This window comes from Triplophysa dalaica, chromosome 20 (assembly GCF_015846415.1).
Source record: "Triplophysa dalaica isolate WHDGS20190420 chromosome 20, ASM1584641v1, whole genome shotgun sequence".
Lineage (NCBI taxonomy): Eukaryota > Metazoa > Chordata > Actinopteri > Cypriniformes > Nemacheilidae > Triplophysa > Triplophysa dalaica.
Window position 1 is genome coordinate 13,667,743 of NC_079561.1, and position 12,720 is coordinate 13,680,462.

At 37.4% G+C, this 12,720-nt stretch overlaps 1 protein-coding gene across 2 annotated transcripts; it reads right to left on the reverse strand.

The window, feature by feature from the left end:
- Positions 1–3,557: 3,557 nt before the first annotated feature.
- rabggta (Rab geranylgeranyltransferase subunit alpha) lies at positions 3,558–12,047 on the reverse strand. Of its 2 annotated transcripts, none has more exons than XM_056733933.1 (17): positions 11,967–12,047; positions 11,562–11,585; positions 11,248–11,358; positions 11,046–11,170; positions 10,251–10,438; positions 9,931–10,179; positions 9,742–9,825; positions 9,577–9,659; positions 9,401–9,496; positions 8,326–8,431; positions 8,169–8,220; positions 6,514–6,602; positions 6,351–6,439; positions 5,960–6,076; positions 5,172–5,285; positions 4,801–4,888; positions 3,558–4,537 (listed from the first exon to the last, which is right to left on the reverse strand). In XM_056733933.1, exons 2-17 carry the CDS (start codon positions 11,562–11,564, stop codon positions 4,389–4,391), a joined length of 1,743 nt encoding a protein of 580 aa, XP_056589911.1. In that variant the 5' UTR covers positions 11,565–11,585; positions 11,967–12,047; the 3' UTR covers positions 3,558–4,388. The 2 variants fall into 2 exon arrangements, with proteins under 2 accessions (XP_056589911.1, XP_056589912.1); XM_056733934.1 differs by having other exon boundaries at positions 11,891–12,004.
- Positions 12,048–12,720: the final 673 nt, after the last annotated feature.

The window sequence follows — 12,720 nt, forward strand, 5'->3', positions numbered from 1 at the left end:
ATAAAGCAGTTTACTTTGATAGTCAATAATGGCCAAGAACTGTTTGGTAACAAGCATTCTACCATATATCTTTATCTGTGTTCATCAGAACAAGTAAATATATACAGACTTGAACAACCCGAGGGTGAGTCCCATAAAGAGAATTTCAATTTTCGGGTGTATCCTTTAATGATACAATTACACTTGGACTAACATTTCTTTTAAAAGACAACTATTCTATTTTCACTTTATTCATTGTTTTCCTTTAAGTGAACAATAAACACTTTTTTATAATTTCTTGAAAACCAGTTCTATACACATTTCACAGTTCTATAGCTCACGCAAGTGTTATGAATCAACACCATAGTATTTTAGTAATAGTTAAAATAATCAACAGTTAATGCTAAAACAGGATGATTACAGTTCTTTAATACTCTTAATACCTGCCAAATATGATAGAGAAAGGAACGCCTTTATCCAAGTTGCTGAGAAAAAATATCGACTAATCGCCCAATCCATGAGGAAATGAGCAGTTATTGTGATGATGAGTCTGTGGGATGTGTTCAAAGGAACTAGCTATTCACACACAAATGACATTTCTGTCATCTCTGCCATTTTTTAGTGTGATTGCACATCTGAAAACAGAAAGCTAAGTTAAAGTTAAGCAGTTAAAGACTGGACAAGAGATGCCATCCCAATACAGTGGTATAATGAACACACCCAGGCTCTAAGGAAAGTTGCCCAAAAAGAAGAAAACAATATTAGAGAAATTTCGTACAGTCTGGAAGGATAGTGTTGGAAAATACAGGAAAGCCCTAAAAACATCCAGATCGGCCTACTTTTCATCACTAGTAGACGAAAATCAGCACAACCCCAGGATTTTATTTAACACAGCGGCTAAATTAACAAAAAGAAAATTGTCAGCAACTTCTGATTCTGGATATCAGCATAGCAGTGACAAATTTATAAACTACTTCACAAATACATATATTGATATATTATATATTGAAGATATTAGAGAAAAAATGTATAACAATGCAAACAGAAGCGACACTCGCTTAACAAACTAACTACAGCGCCAGTAAGGAGAAATTGCAATGATTATCTACCGTAGATCATGATGAACTGTTTGAAATCATTAGATAATCTAAATCAACAAAATGCAAGCTAGACCCTTTACCTACAAATCTACTGAAAGAGATGCTCCCAGAAATATAAATATTCTTCTTAGCATTATTAACTCATCTCTGACATTAGGACATGTGCCTAAAGCATATAAGGTGGCTGTAATAAGGCCCCTTGTAAAAAAAAACCAACTCAACCCTAGAGAACTAGTTAACTACAGACCTACATTGAATCTACCTTTCATTTCTAAAGTTCTGGAAAAAGTAGTTTCCACTCAATTATGTTCCTTCCTCCAAAGGAATGACATCTATGAAGAAATCCAGTCTGGCTTTTGGCGTCTGACCGAGGTTGTATCTGGTTATTGGTGCTGCTAGATCTTAGCGCTGCATTCGACACCATTGACCACAGCACAAAAAATAAAAAAAATACGTCGGCATTAATGGAATAGCTTTGAAATGGTTTAAGTCTTATTTATCTGACTGTTTTCAATTGTTAGCAATAAAAAATAAGATGTCACGCAGATCGCAAGTCCATTACGATGTACCACAGGGCTCAGTCTTAGAGCCTTTGCTGTTTGCATTAAACATGCTATCTCTAGGAGATATAATAAAGCGACAGTTAGCTTTCACTGTTATGCTGATGATACTCAACTTTATATTTCCTCGAAGCCTCACGAATTACAGCAGTTCAATCGAATACTGGAATGCATAGTTGATATATAAAACTGGATGAGTTACAACTTTTTATTACTTAACTCAGACAAAACAAAAGTGTTACTTAATGGACCGAAAACCGCCATACATAACAACCATGAATACTGCTTAACTATTGACGGATGTTCCATAAAACCCTTGTCGTCAGCGAAGAATCTTTACATTTCATTCAATAGTAATCTGTCATTTGAGAGCCATGTCTCCAACACCTGTAAAACTGCATTTTTCCATTTTAAAAAATATATCTAAACTAGGTCATATGCTGACACTATTAGATGCAGAGAAGTTAATTCATGCATTCATGACATCAAGACTAGATTACTGTTATGCACTATTGGCTACAAGTAAAACGTGACTTATAAGATAAAGCACGTGTTGGGAGGGACTTGTGAACCTACCCGCACACCAAAGTTATAAGTGTGATTCAGCCGAAAGAGGGCTGCTTAGGTAGCAGTGGCAGTAAAATTTGACTAGTTTCGAGTTGTCCTACCACTAAAAACATTTTAGAGAGATTATTTTAAGGTCGAAAAAGTCTCTAGTGTTGCTTTAAATGTGTGCTTCTCTATGATAACCACTGCGTATGATTGCGTGCGTGCCTGTGCGCGTTGGTATATTGTATGCGTGTGGAGTTATGAGTTCGTCTTTTGTATGTGTGCATCTCTGTCTTCTGTGTTTTCACCCTTTTTTTTAATTGTATAACTTTAATGTTTTGCTTATAGTCAATATGTTTCATGTACAGCTGCTTTCTAACCATGAAAATAGTAAAAAAAACATTATATAAATAAAGTCGACTTGACCAACACTATAGCCTGATCGAATGAATATAGATACTTCTGTTAAGGCTTATATAAAGTATGTGATGGACACACTTTGGGTCTGTTGAAACCAGTCATTTATTGTTTGAATACCACAGCTTGTCTGTGTTGCTGACGATGTGCAGTTGTGCACCTTTTATGGATCCTTAAATTTTAATAATGCACAATGTCACCAAACAAAAGTCATCTTAAAGTAGTTTACCGACCATAACAATGAGTTCAATGTTCTTTGGTGGGGTTCCCAGTCACCTGATATGAATCCAACAGAACACTATTGGAAGTAAAATGAGTGTGTATGTGTGTATGCCAGAATCTCAAGTAATTGTTTTGAATGCAAAAGGAACAGGTTTTAAAAAAACGGTCTTAAAAGTGTTTGGCTCAATGGATTAAAATAATTGTGAATTAATTGTTTTTCCAAAGTTAACTCATTTCATTCCAAAAACATAAAAAAATTTTTTTACTAATTATATAAACATGTAAGTAATAATGTACAGTCAGCTGGCCATTATCACAAAAGAAACCTGACAGGGTTCCGATGTGAAGCGTCTATTTTAAATTCATTTTTTTTATAAGCGTTGCATTGCATTGCGAAAATGAGGTGTTTTGGCATACACTGTTAAATCTTAAGGAACTTGCTGGATGAAGATCAAGCCAAATAGTTATAACTGTAACAACGCCCACACCAAAAATGAGAGGAGGGCGAGTAAATAATGACAGAATAATTTTTTGGGGTGAACTATAACTTTAACAATATACAGTACGACAACCAGACATTGCAGTGTATGGCATTCATGCACCTGTTCCCAATCTGACTGAACAATATTACTACAATCAAAGAACATCCTGATATTTCAATAAAATATTTGACAAAACCCTACAAATGTACAATATCTGCCATGGAAACAAAGACTCAAGGAGACAGAAGGAAGGCAGAAATATATTTTATTGTAGTGGAGACACAAAACATTGTTTTAATGAAATCATGTTGAGTTTGTCTTTTCTGCTCAAACATGTGACCTTTATAATTACACTTTAAGGCTTAAAGCATCTCTATCAGCATGCAGTTTGGTGTTTACAATAAATGTATGTAAAATGTGAACCATTATTTATCACACAGACAGACAGACACTCAGCAGTAATTTTGAAAGGCAAAGCACACTCAAAGATAAGAAATTATGGTTGTCATCGTTTACTCATTAACACTGTTTTCCATTAAAGTCAAAAAAGCATTTTGATTTGTTTTTGCCATTGCTATTTTGCTCACAGTTTGTTCTTTTTGTTTCAAGTAAAAAAGAAGACCACATTCTAAGGTTTGAAATGGCATGGAGGTGAGTGAGTAAATAATGACAGAATTGTCATTCTTGAGCAAACTTTAATTTTAGTCTGATAGGCCCAATGGAACATTAAAAAACAGCAGCAAACAAAGTGATTGTTCACTAAAAATTCTGTCATTATTTACTCATCCTCCTGTCATTTCAAACCTGTATTATTTATTCTGCAGAACACAAAAGAAGATATTTTGAAGAATGGCACCCATTCAATTGCATTGGGTTTCGTGTCCATACAATAGTAGTGAATGGGTGCCAGTGCTGTTCAGTTACCAACTTTCTTCTAAATATCTAATTTTGTATTCTGAGGAAGAAAGAAAGTCAGATATGTGTTTAATGAAAAGAGGGTGAGAAAATGAGAACAGAAGATTTTTGGGTGAACTATGACTTTAACAAAACTAACACACATAAACACTTAAAGGTGTTGATCAAAGAGACAGGGAAGTAACCATTGTCAACAACTTGGCTAACTGGGATTGTAAATCTGCGATTTCGCTAACAGGGTTTCCATGCAGATCCAGTCTGGTCAATTTGGGGCAGGACGCCAAGACTTCTAGATCAGATAGTTTACAGATATCCAGAAATGCATTAAGAAAAATGATTGCTTGTTTGGTCACCATGAATTATAGTTACACCCTGTATAAGACATACAGAGTCAGAACGATATTAACATTCAAATTCAGAGCAATAGATATTAACATTCAAATCATTAAATACACATATATCCAATTGATTCAACTGTTATTTGTTTAACGGTAACTTTGTAAAAGCTAAATAATCAACAAATATAAAAAAATAACAAGTCTCGGAAAGAGGCTAATTTCTTTGAAAAAAGGATACGATTATTCTTCAGAGAGATTTCCTCCAGTTTAGGCAGATTGTACACGCCCTCAAGATTTTCAATAGCATTATCATCTGCTTCCAGAACCTGTGTTTAATAAAATCATTGTAGAAACAACCATCTATTTACATCATTCATACAAACGGGAACGATTCAAAAGAATAATAGCATAAGATTTCCTGCAGCTCAGCAGTAAGAGTATTGCGTTAACAACGCAAGGTTGTGGGTTCGATCCCAGAGGATTGCAAATACCTATGTATGATGTATAGGATAATGTAATGTAAGTCGCTTTGGATAAAAGCTTCTGCCAAATGCATAAATGTAAATAAGATTGTATACGTGAAAAGAGAAAAACAGAGCGCTGTTTCACCTCTAGACATCGCAGCATGGCAAACTGAGGCGGCAGCCTCACAAGCTGATTGGAGGAGAGATTGATGTGCGTCACCAAGAGAAGCTGATCAAGGTGGCACAGGGTCGTCAGGTTCTATGAAAGGATACACATTAATATCATCTTCTCAGACACTTTTTGCTGACAAACGTTTAAAAAATGCATGTTAACTAGTTTACAAATATTTTCACGTGATCTTCACTTTAGTCACAGTAGTAGAAGTCACAGAAGCACCCAAGAAAGTTTCAGAAAATCTAAATTCTAGGTGCAATAACAGATAATTTACAGGCGTGTCTTTATAATCCCTGTGGTTTGGTAAACTAGGTGTATCTGCTATTGTAACAAAGCTGGCCGATACAAGGAAGAAATAGATTTTGCTTTCTCATTTGGCTGTCATGCCATTCAGAATACGCACATTTAAAGGGTGTTTCTATTCAAAGGGGTGTGAGGCTGACTGTAAATCCCTAAACATATTAAATATACAAACGGTAATATTTCCTTTCACATGGCGATGGTTTATTAAGATTTACATTGTTCAAACCAAATTTTACTCATGATCGTGTCATTTAATTTGTGTAAAACACCAACCCCCCCACATGACGCATATTAGACAATCCAGTTGGTCATTACACAAGCCAGTTGAAATGTTTACAATGCAGCCCTGCATGCATTCTTCCGGTGTACCAGGAATCTTTCATTTTACATACTCCGATGTTTCCTTTTTCAAAACGTATGAGATATTTATCTGAAACACACTCCACCGGCCTTACCTTATTTGACAGACTGAACACTCGAACCTCTGCATACTCCATTTTCAGAATGGTGTTTTCAATCAGAAACTTACTGCACAGGTCACTGTAGTAGGAAGACCGCATAGGGTCCACCTCCTGTTTAACAGAGAGATAACTTTTCATTGAAAGCTTTAATTTATACTCCACTTTCTAAGCTTTCTTATTTCAACCTCAGAACCTACAGCAAAACTTTATTATGTACCCATTGATATAGGGGTTAATATGAATTGTTCAGGCTTTATCCTTTGTTACTGTTTATATTGTCTGAGCTGCATATCAAAACAAGGTTTTAAACAAGTTGTGCCAGAAGAATCATTATTCAGCAGTAGTCAGTATAAGAAGTGTCAGACTTTTCAAAGTATGTTCTCACTTTAAGGGTTTGAAAATGAGCCAAAGTCTCCTTCTCGTGACCCAGTGGATCCAGAGCTCTCATTAAGAGTATGATCGTCAGCAGACACCCTATAAAAATCATCCGTCAGGGTCAAGTTAATAATTGTAACACTATGTATAAAACACACACACGCTTGACTCACATTTGTTTTGTGGTTCGAGTTCCAGAAGTTGATTGCAGGACTGAAGTTCAGCCTGAAGCACTGAGGTCTTCTCTACAGATAACTCACTCCTGACACACAAACACACACAAAGTCATCAGTACAGTCATCACCATTATACGATTTTGTCTGTAATAAACTTACTGACAGACTAACGCAATTTGTCATCTTTTGTTCTTCAAAATACCAGTGTGTTTACACATGCACCTTAAAGAGTCATCATTAGTCTTGCGTAGCCAGATCTTCATACTGAAGGTCTGGAATTTATCGACATTTCCTTTGGCTAAGGCCTAAGTGCCTGAAGTAGAGACCATATGACTATGGATGGGTACCGGGTACCGAGGACCGGTACTTTTTTGGACCGGTACATAATTGGGTCCATACCAGAGTATCGATAAGCTTCATTACAAACGCTAACTTTACTGTTATCGATATAACAGTTTTGTCTCTGTGTATTCGTGTGTTAAATGGCGAATTAGAGGCTGCTGCCTGTCATTTTCCTTCTCTGATTGATGCCCGAATGGCCGAAGTTTGTGATATCTAGGGCCATATGATTTCCGCAATGTATTTGTAATCTGCTTGTTTGCACGCAACAAGAAAGCTTCCTTCAAACACCCCGGCCCTTTGTGGCAACCCGTCAAAATAAAAGTCTTTTTTTTTTAGATTAAGTTATAACATTGTTTTTAATAATTCGGCCACAGAGTATATTTACTTATTTTACTAAATTGAAGTAAATGTACTAGTAAAATTATAAAAAGTAGTACAAACGCCAAATCGGGCCCGAACATATGTTAAGTTTATATTAATGTTTGTGTTGCCGGCAGTCGTCCGTGAGGGGCTACCGGCTGTCTTTTATACTTTGTTATTATTTGATTCAATGTTTGCCTCCTTTCTTCCCTACATTGAATCTTGTTACAAACTCATTTAACCATAACTCCATAAATCCACGTCAGTTCGTGGTATGAGTTGTCTGAGACCGCCCAAATGTATAAGCAAGTCAGTATTGTCAATACAATTGCTTTGGAATCTAATGTTCCAAATATGGTTAGAAACGTTACATTTCCGTCACACGCTAACAGTATTCGACCAATCACTACACACTGGTTAACTGGCCAATCATAGCACACCTCGCTTTTAAGAGCGAAGAGCATTTCTAACAAAGCTGTATGGCAGACAATCAGCAACAATCAAAGTTTCCTGTGAAACCGACAACAAGTAAATCTACAAAATGAAAGTCAGCTTTGAAAAAGCAGTGTCGAAAAAACATCTGGATCAAGATAGAGGAAAAACTTGAATTAACATCAGTTCAGCTTTTACACGATGGAGACAGCTTCGGCTGTCTCTGAAAGACGTTTGAAAGATGATAACTTTAACATTGTTGCTCTCTTTCTTTTGGACAGGTATGCATAGGTTTCAAGAAGAATTTAATGGATTTAGTTTGTAATTCTTTACTTGGATTTATTAAATACATTCATGTGTTTGGAGGAGGCGTGGCTTTGGACGGCGAATCGCATAGAAAGGCTAAAGTTTGCACCTTTCCAAATCAACCATCCGGCCTTTAAGGGTACTATTGAAAAAAACTCTCATAAAGAGCCACTGATCTAAGCATGAGTATGTAGAAACACACAGCAGTGTACCTGAAGAGTTCCTGGTCTGTGGCAGAATCTCTACACCAGCATTCAACAGAACCTACAGTAAGACAGAAAGTTTTTCAGGCATCATTCTCAACAAATACACAAAGCTATTGGAAAACAGCTGTTTCTTCCCTCGAAAATCTGTTCTTGTGTTCCTCACCTGTGAAGAGACCACAGTCTCTGCGTGTCTGTTTCTTTGTCCAGTGGATGGTGAGGTTGTGTTCATTATTGATGTTGCTGATACAGCCGGCTGGAAGGTCACACAGCTAATGGACACAGTTAACATGTTGTGTAGATAAGATGGATAATTGTATTTTTATTTTACAGTGTGCTGCAGTCATGGCATAATTTTGTAGGCCAAAACCTGAAAACAAACTCGTCCTAAAGTCAATATTTAAATTGAATGGGATTTTGGTTAAATGCCTGAAATAAGATATTTTACGTTTTGTTTTATGATACAATATCATTATATATAAATATCATATTGCAAAGTGGTCCATAGTCTATAAGATTTAGGTTGATGCAGTTAGCAGAGAAACTATATCTGATGAGTGTAAGATGATTAATAATCATAAATAATGTAAAATATGTGTGTTGGTTGTATAATTTTCAGTTTTTAAATATGTATTTTACAAACTTAAACCAATAAAATTATTGTACATCCCATTTTTATTTAAAGAGTAAATATTTGTTGATTTTTAAGGACCTACTTTGATTATGGAGTGTCCAACAACAAGTATACGTACATAGATGGTGTAAAAACCCTTTCATTTTCTAATAATATGTTGCTATTGTTACCGATCTGATTGGTCAGAGGATCTAGTCTGCCGTGATTGGTCTGCCGCATGCAATGTCCCAAATCTTACTCGGAACTGAAATTAGAACGACAGACGACTCGTTCGCGTGATTAAGAGTCAACTCCTTTTCCTCAATCCAATAACTTTGTTATTCGTTCAATTTCGGCTTTACAACTTGCAAGCAGACTGCTTACATTCACACACGGCAACAGCAACATTACACACTGCATGAAAAGTCATTAATATATTTACTCTACAATATTGTGCAGCACTTTTTTCGATATATTTTAAAACAATTTTAACTGATTTTGTAAAAAGAAATGTCGTATCGCATTACAAAGCATGCTACCATACTGTTTTCTGTAATATTGCCCAGCCCTAAACATGGGGAAAAAAAGCTCTCTTCAAAAATAAATGAGTAAATCTGCCGAAGAATACCCAGACAGGGCTTTGACGAAAACGTGGATGAGCACTTCTCCAGTCCACCTGAAGAGGCTGACCATCTAACACCAACATCAGACCGACAGACAGAGCCTAAGAGAGACACATGAATTCACAGTCATGTTGTGTTTAAAAAACACTCCGTTTAATTCCTCATCTGTTTTAGGACTCACGTGGTCGGGTTTGGAGAACGCAACAGCAACCGTCTCGCCCTCCCTACTGACGTACACACAACTGATCATCTCCTCTCGCTCCGCTACAAAAACACATAGCAGTGATAAGGTGGCTTTTCTTTCATAAAGTGTAGGAACCAAAACACAAACAGTACACACACACACCTCTGCCCAGCAGCCAGCGATAGTAAAACCAGGAGCTCTGGTCATTGGGGTCAGTGAAGAAGGCGTTATGCACCAGCTCATACTCTAGATAATAAAAGATAAATCACAAAAAACAGAATTCTTGATTCTGATTGGTCAATCACAGCAATCGGCATATGTTTATATAATACCGAAAAAGATTTGATGTACCTGTCAGTAGCTGTTCCTCGCAGACTCTGTGTGAGTGAGTTTGAGGCGAGGCTGTGGGGGAGGAGCTTGCATTAGGGGCAGAGTCAGATGCAGACTGTGGGTGGAGCTGTGGTAACAGAGTGCTTCGGTAATGCCAGCTGGAGTAGTTGGAAAAATTGGAGCCGATCAGACGATCTGTAAACTGCAGCTCCTGCTCGACAGAAACGCCAGACGCTTTTACCACCATCCGCCTGTAATCCCAGCAATGAACTGAAAGAGAAAACAAAGATGAATCTAATTTCTTTGGCTCATTTTCATCAATCTCAATTTCGCATTCTTACAGTTGCGTTCATCCAGGCTGAGGCAGCGATCGCAGAGGCCGAGTTCTCGTGTCCAGTCGGGCCTTGGCATGCGTGCCGTGATCCAGGTGCGGTGGTGCCAGCTGCCGTAAGATTTGGGGTTCACTTTCAGACAGGCCTCGATGAAGTTCAGCTCAGTCTCAAAGAGCTTCTGCACATCATCCTTTTCTCTAGAGCCCACAGTAGATATATGTTAGGACAAATACATCCTAATACATCCCGAAACTCAAAACACCCTGGTTAGTTCAGAAATAGCTTTTATTGAAACCCAAGCTGTCTCCAAATGACGTCATAGTGCAATGACCACTGCAGAAGATGATCAATGCCTACTTCTACATCATTGCCCTTGTAGCCCCACCCAGTGATTCTCACATGTAGTGGCGATGAAGATGCCTCTGACGATTACAACATGCTGTGCATTGAATTCCTTGTGATAGCAAGAGACACTTTTCATTGGTTCACTTTATTTTACTGCAAAACTGCCAATCATAACTGTGATATCTGTCTGTCAGTCTCTCAGAGAGGGGGTGAAAACCAGGATAGAAAATAGCCTAATTCTTCTGAGCTGTAAAACCCCATCTTGCTGACTTACATTGCATCTGTCAGCAAAGCGACTTACATTGCATCTTTATACATTTGTTTCTGACTATGTACAATCCCCTGGGATCGAACTCATGACCTTGGCATTGCTAGCACCATGCTCTAACCACTGAGCCACAGGAAAGCTGTAAGTAAGCAAGCCGCTATTAAGTAAGGGTTAAAGCAACGTTCTTTTACCGTAACGTCTCCAGGTGCATCAGAATTTCTCTCCTATAGTTCCACAGGGTGGCGAAGTCTGGGTTGGAGGACAGAAGCTGCTGTGTCAACAGCATAGCTTCCTCATCGTTTTCTCCAGCACTCCTCTGACAGACGGAAGTAAAACACTTCTAACAAACAGACTCGACCCTTGACTTAATTACAATAACACAACGCAACAAACCTTTTTAAACACAGCATCTCGAGCAGATACAAACACTTTTAACTTTTTCTCTCTTTCTTTCTTCTTTTCTTCCTCCTGCTGTGCTGTCGACTTGACTTTCACACGTCCGTGCTAAAAATGAAATAAAAAGACAGGTCGGGTACTTTTTAAGAATGAAAAGAACAAAAAAATCCAAAATTCACTGACATTTGACATCAGCTTCAGAAATGAGTATGTCATATAAATAACATTACTATGATGTAAATACATTTCAAATTTGCTAAAGAAAACCCAGTGCTAAAGAAACAATGAAGTATATATATGGGACAACTCACCATTATTCACCACAGGATAAAGACCTATAAACAATAGTGGATAGATTTACGTTATTGGTTTATGGGTTTAATATTTTCGTAAATCAGACTACAGTGTTTTTTAAGAGGCGACGTGGACACGATTAATATAAACGTGCTTCTGAAAATGTAAAATGCACGCGCACATGACAGACTGTTTGTTTTGAGGTCTGCATCATTCATATCAGTCCACCCCTCATCAGCATTAACAAATGAATGACATCTCTGATATCACTGATAGTGATATGTGTCAAACCGAAGAGATGTAAACCAGCATAATAAGATGTAGCTTGTCATGCATGAAACTTTACCAGATTCATTCTGATCCTTGTCTTAAACTGCGGACGTTGACCGCTTTACACGGGTTTGAATGATGAAATGTTTTACCTCGATATTTGATTTCAGGATGTGATGTGATGTGCAGTGCTGGACATGGACACAGTACTGCTGTACTACAATTGACTCTTCCGGCGCATCGTACAGACGTCACAAGCTGTCATGCCGGTGAACGAGAGTGCTGTCGACCTCTAGTGGACAAAAGTTGCGTGGCGATCCATGTTCATAATGCAAATCACAGATTTCAGAAGAAAAATGTTATGAAGATGTATTCATCTTTCTGTTAATAATGTGTCAATAAATTAATAAGCTTAGAATTGGATCTAAAAGATTGTGTGTAAAATTTAAATGACCATTTTGCGGGGATTATTGTCTCAAATCTCGTGACGTGGCTAATTTAAGCTTTCTGATCGCTGACAGAGATGGATCAGTTGAAGTCGATTAATAATTGCTGGTATTTTAAATGTGATTTTTATAGACTTTTATTGTACAAAAATCGTGTAAGTATTAGCCATAAACCCGTAATACCAAATGCTAACTCCAGGTGGCAGGCGTTTCCTAATTTTCAAGAATGGGTCTGAATATTTCTGTTTTCCCACAGATTATCATTTCCTGACAGATACAGCTGTGGTTACGTATACAAGTTTACGAAGAGCATGCATTCTTGTGTCTACACACGCACAGGCATCCGTTACATGACCACAAAATAGCTAAACCCTTAAAATAGGACAGATTTGATATGATTATATATCTCCACTTTATCAAACCCTCTGAGAGACTGTGGGTTATTATGTTAAAAGGGACC

Excerpts from the sequence above, each read along its gene's own strand:
- rabggta (XM_056733933.1), bottom strand. Across the intron at positions 9,826-9,930 it reads CGAGGAACAGCTACTGACAG|AGTATGAGCTGGTGCATAAC; the intron begins GTACATCAAATC and ends TTTATTATCTAG. Across the intron at positions 9,660-9,741 it reads TCGCTGGCTGCTGGGCAGAG|CGGAGCGAGAGGAGATGATC; the intron begins GTGTGTGTGTGT and ends GTGTTTTTGTAG.